Consider the following 18,744-nt stretch of genomic DNA (forward strand, 5'->3'; position numbering starts at 1 on the left):
ATTGCCAATATACCACGGCTAAGGGCTGTATCCAGGCTCTCCGCGTTGCGTCGTGCTTAAGAACAGCCCTTAGCCATAGTATATTGGCCATATACCACACCCTCTCGTGCCTTATTGCTTAATTAAATCATACCCCAAGTCACAGTCAAGTTCATTTCTCTGTCAATCAAATATGTCTGAGTTGTCAACGTCTATCTTATCCTCCTCTTTTCCTCTGACATTTTTTGTCAGTCATCCCAGTTGGTTAGTGTGATGAAACTTTCATAGAGGCTTTTTATGGATGCCCACATTGGTCTGTAAGTGACAGAGGCAGGACCTTAATGTCATTCATTAACAGGGTTGTACGAGTACTTTAAAAAAAATGAAAAGTAATTTCTCCCTCTTAATTATACAACAGTGCAAGGTAGGGTCCTCGAGTTTGCTAACAACATAGTTGCTCACAACATACACTACATGACCAAAAGTATCTGGACACCTGCTCGTCGAACATCTCATTCCAAAATTATGGGCATTAATATAGAGTTAGTCCCCCTTTGCTGCTTTAACAGCCTCCACTCTTCTAGGAAGGCTTTCCACTAAATGTTGGAACATTGCTGCAGGGACTTGCTTCCATTCAGCCACAAGAGCTTTAGTGAGGTCGGTCAGTGATGTTGGGCAATTAGGCCTGGCTCGCAGTCGGCGTTCCAATTCATCCCAAAGCTGTTGAATGGGGTTTAGGTCTGGGTTCTGTGCAGGCCTTTCAAGTTCTTCCACACCGATCTCGACAAACCATTTCTGTATGGACCTCGCTTTGTGCACGGGGGCATTGTCATTCTGAAACAGGAAAGGGCCTTCCCCAACTGTTGCTACAAAGTTGGAAGCACAGAATTGTCTAGAATGTAATTGTATGCTGTAGCGTTAAGATTTCCCTGGAACTAAGGGCCTAGCCCAAACCATGAAAAACAGCCACAGACCATTATTCCTCCACCACCAAACTTGACATTTGCCACTATGCATTGGGGCATGTAGCATTCTCCTGGCATTCGCCAAACCAAGATTCATCCATCGGACTGCCATATGGTGAAGTGTGATTCATCACTCCAGCGTTTCCACTGCTCCAGAGTCCAATTGGGGTGAGCTTTACACCTCTCCAGCCGACGCTTGGCATTGTGCATGGTGATCTTAGGCTTGTGTGCGGCTGCCGGCCATGGAAACCCATTTCATGAAGCTAACCAACAAACAGTTTTTGTGCTGATGTTGTTTCCAGAGGCAATTTGGAACTCGGTAGTGAGTGTTGTAACTGAGGACAGATGATTTTTACCCACTTCGCGCTTCAGCACTCGCCAGTCCCGTTCTACGAGCTTGTTTGGCCTATCAATTCATGGCTGAGCCGTTGTTGCTCCTAGATGTTTCCACTTCACAATAACAGCACTTACAGTTGACCGGGGAAGCTCTAGCAGGGCAGAAATTTTACAAACTGACTTGTTGGAAAATTGGCATCCTGTGACAGTGCCACTTTGAAAGTCACTGAGCTAGATCTTTAGTAAGGCCATTATACTGCCAATGTTTGTCTATGGAGATCGCATGGCGGTGTGCTCGATTTTACGATTGTATACACCTGTCAGCAACGGGTGTGGCTGAACTAGCCAAATCCACAAATTTGACGGGGTGTCCACATATTTTTGTATATATAGAGAATGTTATACAAGTAAGACATTGTATAACCATTGCCTCAGTGACTATGCTTTTGGTTTGAGAAATGTTGCCTCAAAGATCAATAAAAACCTACCTGGGTCTATGTTTTAAAAATGGCCATTTTCACTTCCGTAAATATGTATTATGACGTCATTGGCTTATATGCAGAACCCTGCAGAGGTAACAACATCCTACAGGCCCTCTACTTTCAGGGCCCAACTGGACTCATCATAATCATTGCAATTATCCAATTTTCTTTTGAAACCTTTTAATAGTGGCCAGTGTGCATCCTTATTTTTATGCACAGTGTCCATGGAAAAAGCTATGCTTCCATTAAGTCACTGAACTTTTTTCCCACTCGTTTTGCACGCACATTAACATTTATATAAACATGTACATTCACACACACAAAAACATCACACAGACCGATAAAACAGTGTTTGTTCTTGTCGTGTATCAACAGTTGGGCTTTGCACCGTGTTTCCTGGGTGCCTTCCTGGGGATCTCTGGAACCTTGAGTGGACTGACTGTGGAGGAGAACGTTGCCAAGCTCAAGAGGGTAAGGCTCATCTCATGGCTTTTCTCCACTGATTTCAATCAAACATACATTAAACGTCAAAGAATAAGATCATTTAAATAACATACATTAAGCATGAGTTGCAAATATATATAGTTGAAGTCGGAACTTTACATACACCTTAGCCAAATACATTTAAACTCAGTTTTTCACAATTCCTGACATTTAATCCTAGTAAAAATTCCCTGTCTTAGGTTTTATTTAACCAGGTAGGCAAGTTGAGAACAAGTTCTCATTTACAATTGCGACCTGGCCAAGATAAAGCAAAGCAGTTCGACAGATACAACGACACTGAGTTACACATGGAGTAAAACAAACATACAGTCAATAATACAGTATAAACAAGTCTATATACAATGTGAGCAAATCAGGTGAGAAGGGAGGTAAAGGCAAAAAAGGCCATGGTGGCAAAGTAAATACAATATAGCAAGTAAAACACTGGAATGGTAGTTTTGCAATGGAAGAATGTGCAAAGTAGAAATAAAAATAATGGGGTGCAAAGGAGCAAAATAAATAAATAAATGAAATACAGTTGGGAAAGAGGTATTTGTTTGGGCTAAATTATAGGTGGGCTATGTACAGGTGCAGTAATCTGTAAGATGCTCTGACAGTTGGTGCTTAAAGCTAGAGAGGGAGATAAGTGTTTCCAGTTTCAGAGATTTTTGCAGTTCGTTCCAGTCACTGGCAGCAGAGAACTGGAAGGAGAGGCGGCCAAAGAAAGAATTGGTTTTGGGGGTGACCAGAGAGATATACCTGCTGGAGCGTGTGCTACAGGTGGGAGATGCTATGGTGACCAGCGAGCTGAGATAAGGGGGGACTTTACCTAGCAGGGTCTTGTAGATGACATGGAGCCAGTGGGTTTGGCGACGAGTATGAAGCGAGGGCCAGCCAACGAGAGCGTACAGGTCGCAATGGTGGGTAGTATATGGGGCTTTGGTGACAAAACGGATTGCACTGTGATAGACTGCATCCAATTTGTTGAGTAGGGTATTGGAGGCTATTTTGTAAATGACATCGCCAAAGTCGAGGATTGGTAGGATGGTCAGTTTTACAAGGGTATGTTTGGCAGCATGAGTGAAGGATGCTTTGGAAGCCAATTCTAGATTTAACTTTGGATTGGAGATGTTTGATATGGGTCTGGAAGGAGAGTTTACAGTCTAACCAGACACCTAAGTATTTGTAGTTGCCCACGTATTCTAAGTCAGAGCCGTCCAGAGTAGTGATGTTGGACAGGTTAGTTAGGATCACCACTTTATTTTAAGAAAGTGAAATGTCAGAATAATAGTAGAGAGAGTGATTTATTTTAGCTTTTATTTCTTACATCACATTCCCAGTGGGTCAGAAGTTTACATACACTCAATTAATATTTGGTAGCACTGCCTTTAAATTGTTCAACTTGGCTCAAACGTTTCGCATAGCCTTCCACAAGATTCCCACAGTAAATTTGGTGAATTTTGGCCCATTCCTCCTGACAGAGCTGGTGTAACAGAGTCAGGTTTGTAGGCGTCCTTGCTCGAACACGCTTTTTCAGTTCTGCCCACAAGTTGTCTATAGGATTGAGGTCAGGGCTTTGGGATGGCCACTCCAATACCTTGACTTTGTTGTCCTTAAGCCATTTTGCCACAACTTTGGAAGTATGCTTGGGGTCATTGTCCATTTGGAAGACCCATTTGCGACCAAGCTTTAACTTCCTGACTGATGTCTTGAGACGTTGCTTTAATATATCCACATAATTTTCCATCCTCATGATGCCATCTATTTTGTGAAGTGCACCAGTCCCTCCTGCAGCAAAGCACCCCCACAACATGATGCTGCCACCCCCGTGCTTCACGGTTGGGATGGTGTTCTTCGGCTTGCAAGTTTCCCTCTGTTCCTCCAAACATAACGATGGCCAAACAGTTCTATTTTTGTTTCATCAGACCAGAGAACATTTCTCCAAAAAGTATGATCTTTGTCCCCATGTGCAGTTGCAAACCATAGTCTGGCTTTTTTATGGCGGTTTTGGAGCAGTGGCTTCTTCCCTGCTGAGCGGCCTTTCAGGTTATGTCGATATAGGACTCGTTTTACTGTGGATATAGATACTTTCGTACCTGTTTCATCCAGCATCTTCACAAAGTCCTTTGCTGTTGTTCTGTGATTGATTTGCACTTTTCGCACCAAAGTACGTTCATCTCTAGGAGACAGAACACTTCTCATTCCTGAGCGGTATGACGGCTGCGTGGGCCCATGGTGTTTATACTTGCGTACTATTGTTTGTACAGATGAACGTGGTACCTTCAGCCGTTTGGAAATTGCTCCCAAGGAAGAACCAGACTTGTGGAGGTCTACAATTTATTTTCTGAGGTCTTGGCTAATTTCTTTTGATTTTCCCATGATGTCAAGCAAAGAGGCACTGAGTTTGAAGGTAGGCCTTGAAATACATCCACAGGTACACCTCCAATTGACTCAAATGATTGCAATTAGCCTATCAGAAGCTTCTATAGCCATGACATCATTTTCTGGAATTTTCAAGTTGTTTAAAGGCACAGTCAACTTAGTGTATGTAAACATCTGACCCATTGGAATTGTGATACTGTGAATTATAAATGAAATAATCTGTCTGTAATCAATTGTTGGAAAAATTAATTGCCACTCACAAAGTAGATGTCCTAACCGACTTGGCAAAACTATAGTTTGTTAACAAGGAATTTGTGGAGTGGTTGAAAAACGAGATTTAATGACTCCAACCTAAGTGTATGTAAACTTCTGACTCCAACTGTACACGCTGATTTTTGTAATCACAAAAAATCACCATGTGGTCTGAGACAGAGGTGTGTGGCGTTGACCTTGGAGCCCAGGGACTGTCAGACCCCTGTAGCTACCCCTGTAGCTCCCAAACTGAAAGGAACTCCTTTCCTCTCCTCTTCTGTGTTCTCCAGGAAACAAGCTGAGTGACCTCCATCTCTGCCCCAGTATAATTAAAGCTATTTTCTCCCATGAAGGAATGAAGGGAAGGAGGGTTGAAATAGCACTGGTGACTCATGTCTTAGAGAAGGTTCTGTGTTTGTGTGGGGGGGGTTTCATCCACCGTTCTTCTTGCTCGGCGGACCATCAAATATTTATGTAAGAAAGGCTCTTGAGTTTAAATGAGGCCGAAAGGGCAGTCACCAAAATGTCAGAATAGACAGAAAACAAATGGCAATTGTGCTCATTAGGCAAGACTGTGATGTGAAATAAATGTTTGATGAAAGGCAATAATGTGACCACACCTTCCCCATCTAAAGCCAGATGGAACTTAGTCTGATAGACAGTACTAGTTAAAATGGACATTAGTGACACGTGGGAATGTTCGCAGACATATGGGTGATTCCACGCCAGGAAGGCTCGAAAATATTTTTGGTGTCTCAGATTGTTCTGGCAATTCTCGCATAGAAACTGAATTAGGAGGAAGGGTGTTTGACATGTTTTTTACATGTCTATCACAAACCATGGTTTAGAATATCATGATGGAAGTGGCCATATTAAGCACTTTTCAGACCTATACATGCCTCCTGTAAAACCCTATGATCCGGGAACCGTACATGATACAGACAATATCTTGGTGTACTCTTTATAGTGTGCTCTAAAATATGGAGTATGTCTAGATTCTGAAATAAAATGTTTCATATTAATTTATTCAACATAAAAAAATATGAATATGATTACCTCAAAAGTTTGTACTATTCAAGTACATCAAATTGTCAGAGTTGGTGCTCTGCTACTGTTGAAGTTATGATTAATTGTATGCGCACCACCAACACAATGAATGGAAAAACACATATAAAACAGTATATCATGTAACATTATTACACCACTACATATCTACAATACAAAATGTATGATACCACCATACAACAATATTAGAATGTACGTGTGTCTAGAGTGCGTGCGTGCGTGTGTGTGCGTATGCATGTTCCTGTGCATCTCTTTACAGTCCCTGATGTTCCATAAAGTGTATTTTTAATCTGGATTTTAAATCTGGTTTTACTGCATGCATCAGTTACCTGATGTGGAATAGAGTTCCATGTAGTCATGGCTCTATGTAGTACTGTGCGCCTCCTATAGTCTGTTCTTGACTTGGGGATTGTGAAGAGACCTCTGGTGGCATGTCTTATGGGAGGTGAATTGGTGTCTGAGCTGTGTGCTAGTAGTTTAAACAGACATATCAGTGTATTCAATGTCAACACTTCTTACAAAAACAAGTAGTGATGAAGTCAATATCTCCTCCACTCTGAGCCAGGAGAGATTTACATGTATTTTATTCATGTTAGCTCTCCGTGTACATTTACATTAGTCCAGGTGCAACAAAACTAGGGCCTGTAGGACCTGCCTTGATGATAGTGTCGTTAAGAAGGCAGAGTAATGCTTTATTATGGACAGACTTCTCCCCATCTTAGCTACTGTTATATCAACATGTTTTGACCATGACAGTTTACAATCCAGGGTTACACCAAGCAGTTTAGTCACTTCAACTTCCTAAATTTCCACATAATTTATTTCAAGATTTAGTTTAGGTTTAGGGTTTAGTGAATGATTTGTCCCAAATACAATGCTTTTCGTATTAAAAATATTTAGGACTAACTTATTCCTTGCCACCGATTCTGAAATTAACTGCAGATCTTTAAGTGTTGCAGTGATTTCACTTAATGTAATAGCTGACATGTATAGTGTTGAATCATCTGCATACATTTACTCAAAGCCAGTGGATTCTACCTGGATTATGTTGTTGAGGCTTCCAAGAACTGCCTCTGTGTTCTGTTAGATTCTTTATCCACAATATAGTAGGGGATGTAAAGCCATAACACATATGTTTTTCCAGCAGCTGTCTATGATCGATAATGTCCAAAGCTGCATTCATCTATCAATACAGCTCCCACAATCTTTTTATCGTCAATTTCTATCAGCCAATCATCAGTTATTTATGTAAGTGCCGTCCGTGCTTGTTGAATGTCCTTCCCTATAAGCGTGCTGAAAGTCTGTTGTCAATTTGTTTACAGTAAAATAGCATTGTATCTGATCAAACACAATTTTTCCAAAAGTTTACTAAGGGTTGGTAACAGGTTGATTGGTCAGCTATTTGAGCCAGTAAAGGGGGCTTTACTATTCTTGGGTAGTGGAATTACTTTTGCTTCCCTTTAAGATTGAGGGCACACACTTTCTAGTACACACTTTCTTCTGCTGGTGACTTGCTGAATGTAATTGGTTAATGACCATGATATCAATGTCTATGTATAAAATGGGTCATATCTTTAAGAGTACCCAGTCTGGAAATTTGATGTGTTTGAAGATAATATTGTTCCAAATATAATGAGATATTAATATTGTTAATGTTGAATAAATTAATGTGAAAAATTGTATTTCACTATCTAGACACTCCATATTTTAGCACATACTGTAAGGAGTATAAGGACACCAAGATGTTGTCTGTATCATGTGCGGTTCATGGCTCATGGAGTCTTACAAGAGACATGTATAAAAAAGGGCCTAAAATGGCCACTTTCATCATGATTTTCTCAAAAATGGTTTGTGATACAAATGTAAAAAGAATAACAAACATCCTTCCTTCCAATCAAGTTTCTATGTGAGAATTGCCAGAACAATCTGAGATACCAAAAATATTTTGGTGCCTTCCTGGCGTAGAATCTTCCATATGCAGCATCCTCCTCAGTCCTCAGCCCTGCTCTTCAATAGCTAGTGGCAAGCCGCTCTGGTGTCAAATCACGTCACAAGCCCATCCCAACTATGACTTCACTTCACCTCATCTTATAGTGTGGGTCAAGCTCTCCCCCGGGAACACTTGGTTATTAATATGGCTTATTTTGATGGCCACTCATATGCTACAGTACCTACCTCCTCTATAGCTCCTGTAGAGCTAGATCAAAATGTATGTCATAGCTCTGACCTCCCTCCTTTATGAGACGATGAATGAGTTGGAAACGTGAAGGTCGGAGATGTCCATTTTGAGTGCAGCCATTCTTCTACACATGCGGTCAGTCGCTCTGCTCCGCGCTGCTGAATGCTGACACTGAAGCAAAAAGGTCAAGCGCACACTGCCTCCTGGGAACACAAAAACAAGTACTAACAACTCGTCTACCTATTACCGTTTTCATTATGTGACAGTTTGATGGTTTTATGACATGCTCAGAGCTCAGCGTGTCATAATTAAGTGAGCATATGGTGTGCGCTGGCCAAACAGTTCCATTGACGCATAACTGCAGCCTCATGAGCTCAAAGAAGTTAGTTGTCTCTTCAGCCCTAGAAGAAGAATGAAAGATGTCCGCTCTCCAAAGGGGAAGGATTTTGGTAACGCCACCGTGTGTCTCTGATGTTGTAGTACTGCAGTGTTTTCACCCCAGGTGGCTGGTGCCTTTTATTCTAGTAATTAGGAACTGTTACGCCAAAGACAACATTTCTGGGAACATTGGATTATTTTACACACCTAGTCTTTCCCAATAAAGACATTATTGACCTTTAGGGAGATGGGCCAGGCTTAGTGAGGGTCCTGGCTGTTCCAGATGGGTGGTTGTTTTATATGCCATGTGATGTGAGGGAGCAAGACACTGACCCACAGTTGTTAACTTGAGACTATGGTGTTGAGCTGTCAGCTGTCACTGTGACTGGCCCAGATGGGGGCCAACACATACTGTAACCCCTCACAGCTTGACTGATAGCCCCTACCTACCTGGTCAGGGTTAGAGGTCAACACAGGTGTGAACTGGAAGAAGGCATCCGGGTGAGGGTCAGTGAAGATGTTTTTATTAGAAATACACAATCATTCTAAGCTCTAACGTAAAGGTCTCTGTGTCTATCTTATTCTCTGCAGGACTACACAGATGCCTTGATCTCAAATTACTATGTAAGTTATCCCTGTGAAAGGCTTAAAATATTATTTACGGTATGAACCACTCTGTAATGTTTCATTGAATGTGTTCCGCTCTTTTTCAGCTATGGCCTGCAGTCCAGATTGCAAACTTCTATTTTATCCCACTGCACCATCGGTGAGCACCTGGGATGGTTTAGTGACATCCATGTAGTCCATATACATTTGATTTCCATATTGATCTATTCAATGGCATTGATCTATTTATTCAGCTGTGATGTGTCAGTATTGAACTCTTGTCTTGCAGATTGGCTGTGGTCCAGATTGTAGCTATCGGCTGGAATTCCTACTTGTCCTGGAAAGCCAATAAGATGTGATGGATATTTCAGGACCCGCCCTACCTCACATATATAGGACTATCAATGAGACTTTTACACCTGCAAATAGTGTGACACACTGAATCCAGAAAGCTGTGAATCGCACACTTAAGTTAGCGGTCAGGAAAAAAAATGTTAACAAACACTATGAAATATTCAAACTTTAAAAAGAAAAAAAATAAACTTGAAACTCAAACTTTTGCATAGTGAAAGATTTTTGTGAAAGTTTGTCACATCTACAAGACTGGTCAAAAGTTTGGACACCTACTCATTCAAGGGTTTTTCTTTATTTTTACTATTTTCTACATTGTAGAATAATATGAAATATGACATGGAATCATGTAGTAACCAAAAAAGTGTTTAACAAAAAACAAAGTGTCAAATCAAATCAAAATATATTTGAGATTCTTTAAATAGCCACCCTTTGTCATGATGACAGCTTTAAACACTCTTGGCATTCTCTCAACCAGCTTCATGAGGTAGTCACCTGGAGTGCATTTCAATTAACAGGTGTGCCTTCTTAAGTTAATTTGTGGAATCCTTTTCCTTAATGCGTTTGAGCTTGTTTTGACAAGGTAGGGGGGTATTCAGAAAGACCATATTATTTCAAGAACAGCTCAAATAAGCAAAGAGAAACGACAGTCCATCATTACTTTAAGACATGAAGGTCAGTCAATACGGAAAAAAACATCAAGCGCTATGATGAAACTGGCTCTCATGAGGACTGCAGCAAGAAAGGAAGACCCAGAGTTACCTCTGCTGCAGAAGATAAGTTCATTAGATTTACCAGCCTCAGAAATTGCAGCCCAAATAAATGCTTCACAAAGTTCAAGTAACAGACACATCTCAACATCAACTTTTCAGAGGAGACTGTGTGAATCAGGTCTTCATGGTCGAATTGCTGCAAAGAAATGACTACTAAAGTACACCAATAAGAAGTTTGAGATTTTTAGTTCAAACAGCCGTGTCTTTATGAGACGCGGTGTGAGTGAACGGGTGATAGGATGATGTGTATTTTGCATGTTTCTGCACTGTAAAGCATGGAGGAGGTGGTGTTGTGGTGTGGGAGTGCTTTGCTGGTGACACGGTCTGTGATTTATTTAGAATTCAAGGCACACTTGACCAGCATGGCTACCACAGCATTCAGCAGCGATACACCATCCCATCTGGTTTGCACTTAGTGGGACTATCATTTGTTTATCAACAGCATAATGACCCAACACACCTCCAGGCTGTGTAAGGGCTAGTTTTACCAAGAATGAGAGCGATGGAGTGCTGCATCAGATGAGCTGGCCTCCACAATCCCCCAACCTCAACCAAATTGAGATGGTTTGTGATGCGTCGGACTGCAAAGTGAAGGAAAAGCAGCCAACAAGTGCTCAGCATATGTAGGAACTCCTTCAAGACTGTTGGAAAAGCATTCCAAGTGAAGCTAGTTGAGAGAATGCCAAGAGTGTGCAAAGCTGTCATCATGGCAAAGGGTGGCTATTTGAAGAATCTCAAATATAAAATTAATTCTGATTTGTTTAACACTTTTTTTGGTTACTTCATGGTTCTATATGTGTTATTTCATAGTTTTGATGTTTTCACTATTATTCTACAGTATAGAAAATAATAAAATAAAGAAAAACCCTTGTTCTAAAACTTGACCGGTAGCGTATATAAAGTTACTATTAATGCTATAAAAAGTTTATAGTCAGGCAGACTGTAGTTGACATATATACTGAACAAAAATATAAACGCAATATGTAAAGTGTTGGTCCCATGTTTCATGAGCTGAAATAAAAGATCCCAGATATTTTCCATATGCACAAAAAATGTATTTCTCTCAAATATTTTTGTGCACAGATTAGTTTACATCCCTGTTATTTCTCCTTTGCCGAGATAATCCATTCACCTGACAGGTGTGGCATATCAATAAGCTGAATAAACAGCATGATCATTACACAGGTGCACCTTGTGCTAGGGACAATAAAAGACCACTCTAAAATGTGCAGTTTTGTCACACAACACAATGCTACAGATGTCTCGAGGTTTGAGGGAGCGTGCAATGGCATGCTGACTACAGGGATGTCCACCAGAGTTGTTGCCAGATAATTGAATGTTAATTTCTCTACCATACGATGCCTCCAACGTTGTTTTAGAGAATTTGGCAGTACGTTCAACCTGCCTCACAACCGCAGACCACGGCGTTATGTGGTCGAGCTGATTTCTGGTGTCAACATTGTGAACAGAGTGCCCCATGGTGGCGGTGGGGTTCTGCTATGGGTATTCATAAGCTACGGACAAAGAACACAATTGCATTTTATCAATGGGAATTTGAATGGACAGAGATACTGTGACGAGTTCCTGAGGCCCATTGTTGTCATTCATCCGACCCATCACCTCATGTTTCAGCATGATAATGCACAGCCCCATTTTACAAGGATCTGTACACAATTCCTGGAAGCTGGTAATGCCCCAGTTCTTACATGGCCTTCTTCCTCACCAGACATATCACCCATTGAGCATGAGCATGGGCGTGTATGTTTCCAGTTCCCGACAATATCCAGGAACTTCTAAAGAGGAGGGGCACAACATTCCACAGGCCACAATCAACAGGCCGATATGCAAATCCATGAGGCAGATAAATGGTGGTCACACCAGATACTGACTGGTTTTCTGATGCACGCCTCTACCTTGTTTTTTAAGGTATCTGTGATCAACAGATGCATATCTTTAGTCCCAGTCGTGAAATCCATAGAATAGGACCTATTGAATTTATTTCAATTGACTGATTTCGTTATATGAACTGTAACTCAGTAAAATCTTCAAAATTGTTGCATGTTGCATTTATATTTTTGTTCAGTGACTTACTCTGCTGTTAAACAGTAGCTTACTTGATTTCTGTGTGCTCATTTCAATGTATGACATTACCAGCAGTATTAAACATACAATGTTAAAATGTTGTATTAAGCTTAAATTGTATACACTATACTTTTAAAATGTACAAGGAATTGTAATATTAAAGCCATATCTGCCTGTTCTTTAATATCTAATTATTTATTTAACTTCTGTTTAAAAGGTGACATGATGAGTGGCTTTGACTCCAACTTTGTACCATTGTTGAATATGCCACACTTCTCCAAGCGAAGAAAAAAAAGTGTGTTAGAAAAATAGTTGGGGGACCAAACAGACAAATCCATTAGTCTGGCTATTTCTGAAAAGAGGAATATTTTCTATAACGAATTAATGTGGCTTTAAATTAGTTTTCACTGCATTAATAGGCCTACAGTCATATTAAGTGAAGCCTGTACAGCTCTCGGATTGTATCAGCTAAATATGAAATATTCCTCTATTTTGTGTAGTTTTCATTTAGAATTAACTTGCATCACGGCCATAAACCTTTTCAGTACCATGGACAGTTCTCTCTGCGCCCTCAGCACGTTTCCCTGCTGTGCACTTCTGCTCTACCTCGCTTAGATGTTAAACCATGCATAAAGGCATCACGACAACAGTTCATCATTTCTAGACTAGTCTATTCAGAGTCCAGATTCATGGTACATGGAGCAGCTGTATACTTTGACGAATCACTTTGTTATAACTTCCACAATTGGTTGTTTTTAATAAGTAAATGTGTTGTTTTTTTGCGGTGCGTTGTTATTTTAGTTTCACTGGAGGCGTACCAACACCGTGTGAAACAAGAACTGGGTTTGCCTTGCGGACTTAATTAGGGATAATGTGACAGGTTGAGGTAGGCTAACTTAAGAATTTTATGGAAAAATAGAATATCAGATCGACAAACTGTCCTGAAAAAAAATATTTAAATGTTTGCGCTCACTGCTATTAGACGCTCAGGATAAGAGCGTCTGCTAAATGACTCAAATGGAAACATTTGAAATGTTATTGAGCAGACCTTGGCTTGCAGCATAATAAGCTGTCCCTCAAAACACTTGCCTTTACTTCAAACGGAGTCGCCTCATTTACAAGCAGTTTATGCACTTGCACTGACGTCAATGGAACGATGTTGGATGTATATATAACCCTTAAGAACGAGGCGTTATTCTCCAATCGACATTTAGCGGGACTTTTCGGACCGGGGTCTCAATTGCCACTTTTCTAGCCGGTGTGCAACTTTTTCAGCATTAAGGAGACAAAGTACCGGTAAGTGGTTTATTTAGCTTTCTTTTGTTTCACCTTTTTAGTTTGAGGTGCTGAGAGTTCTGGTGCTGAATTGAGAATATCAAGTACACACAGCAATTCGTTGGTCATTTTTGTATCATAAAAACAATGTATGTTTATTTTACTTCTTTACAAAGCTGAAGAAGCATGTGCATGCTTGTTTCAGTCACTCAACGATGTATGTATCCATTGTGTGACAATTAACCACGCCTATAAATAGCCTACTCACATGCATATGTTTATAATGTAAAGAGAAACATATTATTTTGTTACGTTTGTTGTTTATTACTGTTTATGTTACGATTTTCTTTAGACTAATTTTTGTAAAAAAATGTTTTAGCCTATTTGTTTTTGCTTTGAACACAATTGTTAAATACGTGCAATTTAAAGTTTGAGTCTACTTTGAGTTCCAGTGCTTTTTGCTAACATTTGTACACCTCTCTCCGTAACAGGGTACCGTTTTGTCCGCCTGTCCAGCACTATGAAGCCTGTTCCCCTGATCCTGCTCCTTGCCACTGTTCTCCTCAGCTCTCACATCCCCCCCAGTGTCTGTCGACCACGGGACCTGGCAATGTTCGACGGCCACGGCTACAAGAGTCAGCTGGACGAGGTGTTGCTGAAGGCTGGTGATAACGCCATTTCCTACCTTATAGGAGAAAAGATACTGAGGTATTTGCAAAGAAATCCCCGGTTGCAGGCAGTTCTCCCGCCACAGTTTCCCTTTGAGGTGACGCCCCTGGGCTCGAGGGGTCTTGGTCACCTGGCGCGCAGTTTGCCGCTCTTGGAGGAGCAGCGCGCGCCTGAGGAGGGCAACAGCCTGGAAGAGTTCGTGGAGCTGACCAAGAGAAACGACGACCCCCCGATCTCCATCGACCTCACTTTCCACCTTCTGAGAAATATGATTGAAATGGCGAGGATCGAGAGCCAGAAGGAGCAAGCGGAGTTAAACCGCAAGTATCTGGATGAAGTTGGAAAGTGATACAGCAAGTGTCTTCAACAAGTGAGAAAAAATCCAGATAAAACATCTCACAGAAAACAGCAAAGCCCCTGGCACTCTCAGACCCACGAAATAGTTTAGATTTTGATTTAACCGTTGGTTTCTCTGCCATTCTTCATCATAAGATGCATAAAAATAACTTCCCCACCTGTCCAAAAAGCCTTTCAAAAATCAACGGGCAATAAATGATTGACTGCCAAGAAGACCCCATCTACAATGGAATCATAGTGAGGCGCCTTGACAACTATTCCCTAACATATGGCATAGTGCGAATACTCCGGATCTCACACCTCTATAGTGTATTCTCACCTTTGGATGTCCGGAGCATTGTAGTTGGCCTACAACAATAATATTGCCAGACACAAATTGAGTTACAAGTTGCCCTCATGTGGAATAAGTGCAACATGTTTTGTTAGTCGTAGTCTAAATGGTTGGTACTAGGTAAATAACAAAGGCAGGTAGGCTAGTCATTGTTTCCGGCATTACATGCGATAGGCCTTTTATAACACATTGGAGAAAAATAATGTTGTGCAAATTGATATTGGCTACCCATATGTGATCTTTCAATGGTTAGTTGTGTGACTCATTTTGTTGCTCACTTTAAGGGACAAGGCTCAGTCAATATAGATACGTTGTGTCCTTTTCCTGAGATGTATTTTTGTTCAACAACTGAAAAAGATTGAACTAGGGCCTTATCCCCGGCATAGATTAAAACAAATCAGGTAAAGCACTCGTGTAATATTGTCATTTCATTACTGTTTTGCTGTATGCCAATTGTTTAATTTATAGTGATTATCCATTTGCCCTTGGTTTGTTAGCTCACTTGGCAGGCAGCCATCCAGCCAGCAGAAGAAGCCTTTTCACATTGTTTCAGGTATGGGGTCTGGCATTGCCCGTAGGTTTCTGTGATACAACTAATCTCCAATCTAATCTGAAACCAAGTGAACATATCCTACACTTAACGCCACTTCCACTCTCCTTATTATCTTTCCATCCAAGCAAGTACACTATCCTCTGTACTGTACCTAGCATGCTTACCTTAAACTAAGAAAAACATTTAATGGTTCATTTTATGTTGACTGTTTTGTCAAAGCCCCAATCATGGACATATCATATGATCACATGGTTTATCAGTAAAGAATAGCTTTTTTGTCATTTATATTTTTTAATTAAAAGAAGTTCTGAAAATATGTCAGGGCACCGTTTTGTCATAGTTTCGTACAGTAGTGAATGTAATAAAGGAAACTATTCTGCTGACTTGTCTACCAAAATAATTTATTCCTACATCTGTAAACAGATGCTGCTGAATATCTTATTGCCTATTGAAATATAAATAAACTCCTTGCAGATTTACTTAAACTCTGGCTAAACACTCATTGCAAAACCCCTATGGCCAAATATCTAACCTCCATGGCCAAACAATCATTGCAGTTATTGCCTTTAACTCTCATTAAATGTAACTTTACAGCAGTTGCCCGTCTTCTTTTTAAATGAATAACATGTGGAAGCTTAGAGAATGGTGTAATGGTTGGTGAGAGTTTCTGTGAATTTGTGAGAACTCATCAAAAATGCCCCCCAAGCCTGGTGTTTCTATGACTCAGACTGTCAGTATGGTGGTGGACCTACTGCCCTGTTCCTCACTGTGTTAACACCATAGCGAATCATTCAATGATTAATTCTGTGGTTAACACCACCTCCAATTCCACTGGAGATCAAAGCAGCAGCTGTAGCTCAAGGTCAGGGTTGGTAACACAAACATTTGCTAAAAAAGAAGAGAGGGGATATCATAATGAGATTTTCTTTTTGTATACAATTTTGTAAGCTGAAGCTAAAATGTGCATATGCTATACAGTCAGATCATTTAGTTTTGTCTTACACTTTCATGAGTAGTCTTTCAGCTGCTTCGGTCTCTACAATATTAGTCATACTTGTGGAACTCGTCAAAGTTAAGGTTGTTGTAAGATGAAGAGGAAGTCAAAATGTCCTGTTTCACACATGTACAAGTGTGTAACCTGTACAAGTGTGTGGTGTGTGAATTATATATTTTTGTTGTTGTTGCATATCCCACTCCCCCTGAGAGAGTGGGGTCACGGCCAGAGATCAGCCATTATTGACGGCGACCCTGGCGCAATTAGGGTTGTGTCTTGCTCAATGGCAGATAGACAGATTTCACCTAGTCGATTCAGACATTCGAACATGCAGCCTTTCGGTTAAAGCACTAGTAGGAGTGTGAGGTGAGATAAAAACACGACACAACAATGTATTCTTCCTACTTCACAACATGCGCATTTCAAACCAACAGTGGTATACATTTAATTTGATTATTCTTAGTTTATCATATTTATACACAGGTTTTTGTACATACAGTATATCTGGTGGGTGGCAAGGGAGACCTTCAACTGTGTGATGTTTGAGCTTTATGCTCTGTTCCGAAATGTTACATTTGCCCGTGTAGTCTTCAGCTATGTCTGCTACAGATCTCGGAGGCCAAAAATCATAATATGAGCAAGACAATGGTTTCCCCTTAGATTCCATGAGAAACCCCACTTTAAACCTATCCACGATTGTGCACCCCAACACGTCAGACATGCTTTTAAATGATGTACCCAGTGGGTCCCTCAGGTCCTCTGGCACTGGTGTTTTAACTATTCTAGGACCAATAGGCATGGAGAGACAGCCTTTAGATATTATGACCCCTGCCTTTGGAATAGCCTGCCAGAAAACCTGAGGAGGGCCGAAACTGTGGGCATATTTAAAAGAGATCTTAAAACATCTTTTTAGCTTTGTATTTCCTTAGGGTGCTTTCTAGTAGTTCAGTTTGTCATACTTTAGTTTTTATATTATGTTTGTTGTGTAGTAAATATTTCAGCTTGTATTTTCATTGTTTTTTTATTCGTTTTTTTTCCTGTAAAGCATATTGCGTTGTATTCAATGTCTGAAATGTGCTGTATAAATAAAGCTTGATTTGATTTGATTCATGTACATGTCACGGACCATGGAATTGGCCATTCTGTTCTGTCTTATCCTTCTTGTAGCGTGAAGAGTTAATGTTGGAACAGCTTGTTGCCAGAAAACGGCATGCGTCAAACTCTGACACATGTCTGACGGCCTCCAGTGATCTGTCTCCATTCATAGTCAGAAATTCTCACTGTGGTCTTCTCACACGCACCCCCCCTCGTGTGTGTCCCCTCACTTTCCTCTCCCTTACTTATTTCTCTCTCTTCCTTCAATCAATGAGAGGTCAACAGCCCCAGTGACAAGGTCAGCTCCTGTGAGGACTCAGGGTCAGGTCTATATATCTACAACAACCTAAAAACACCCATCACACGCAAGGTGGTGAAGTAGTTATTTCTAACTATGTATTATAAGTAATGATCCAACTCATCCCAAACCACCTCAAATGGGTTGAGGTTGGGTGATTGTGGAGGCCAGGTTATCTGATGCAGCACTCCATCACTCTCATCTTGGTCAAATAGCCCTACACAGCCTGGAGGTGTGTTGCGTCATTGTCCTGTTGAAAAACAAATGATTGTCTCATTAAGCACAAACCAGATGGGATGGCATATAATTGCAGAATTATATAGTTGCCATGCTGGTTAAGTGTGCCTTGAATAAAGCAAAGCACCCCCACAACATCCCATCTCCTCCATGCTTCACCGTAGGAACCACACATGCGGAGATCATCCATTCACCTACTCTGCGTCTCACAAAGACACAGCGGTTGGAACCAAAAATCAAACATTTTAACTCATCAGAACAAAGGACAGATTTCCACCGTCTAATGTCCATTACTTGTGTTTCTTGGCGCCCAAGCAAGTCTCTTCTTATTATTGGTGTCCTTTAGTAGTAGTCGTTTCTCTGCAGCAATTCGACCATGAAGGCCTGATTCACGCAGTCTCTTTTGAAAAGTTGATGTTGAGATGTGTCTGTTACTTGAACTCTGTGAAGCATTTATTTGGGCTGCAATTTCTGAGGCTGGTAACTCTAATGAACTTATCCTCTGCAGCAGAGGTAACTCTGGGTCTTCCTTCCTCGTGGCGGTCCTCATGAGAGCCAGTTTGATCATAGCGCTTGATGGTTTTTGCGACTGCACTTAAAGAAACTTTCAAAGTTCTTGAAA

General features: G+C 40.8%; 2 protein-coding genes across 3 annotated transcripts in view; both read left to right on the forward strand.

Moving 5' to 3' along the window:
• The window catches only part of mpv17 (mitochondrial inner membrane protein MPV17), a 32,352-nt gene extending 22,517 nt beyond the window's left edge, over nucleotides 1-9,835 (forward strand). For both annotated transcript variants that reach the window (XM_046299352.1, XM_046299353.1), the window contains exons 5-8: nucleotides 2,138-2,233; nucleotides 9,093-9,125; nucleotides 9,215-9,267; nucleotides 9,397-9,835. In XM_046299352.1, coding sequence (XP_046155308.1) covers nucleotides 2,138-2,233; nucleotides 9,093-9,125; nucleotides 9,215-9,267; nucleotides 9,397-9,466 — 252 coding nt within the window. In that variant the 3' untranslated portion in view covers nucleotides 9,467-9,835. The remainder of the gene's footprint in view (nucleotides 1-2,137; nucleotides 2,234-9,092; nucleotides 9,126-9,214; nucleotides 9,268-9,396) is intronic.
• Nucleotides 9,836-13,126: 3,291 nt separating this feature from the next.
• On the forward strand, nucleotides 13,127-17,596 carry LOC123995780 (UI). The gene is made up of 2 exons (XM_046299454.1): nucleotides 13,127-13,609; nucleotides 14,080-17,596. Exon 2 carries the CDS (start codon nucleotides 14,109-14,111, stop codon nucleotides 14,604-14,606), a length of 498 nt encoding a protein of 165 aa, XP_046155410.1. The 5' UTR covers nucleotides 13,127-13,609; nucleotides 14,080-14,108; the 3' UTR covers nucleotides 14,607-17,596.
• The last annotated feature ends 1,148 nt before the right edge of the window (nucleotides 17,597-18,744 follow it).

The sequence above is a fragment of the Oncorhynchus gorbuscha genome, linkage group LG14 (genome assembly GCF_021184085.1).
Source record: "Oncorhynchus gorbuscha isolate QuinsamMale2020 ecotype Even-year linkage group LG14, OgorEven_v1.0, whole genome shotgun sequence".
NCBI lineage: Eukaryota > Metazoa > Chordata > Actinopteri > Salmoniformes > Salmonidae > Oncorhynchus > Oncorhynchus gorbuscha.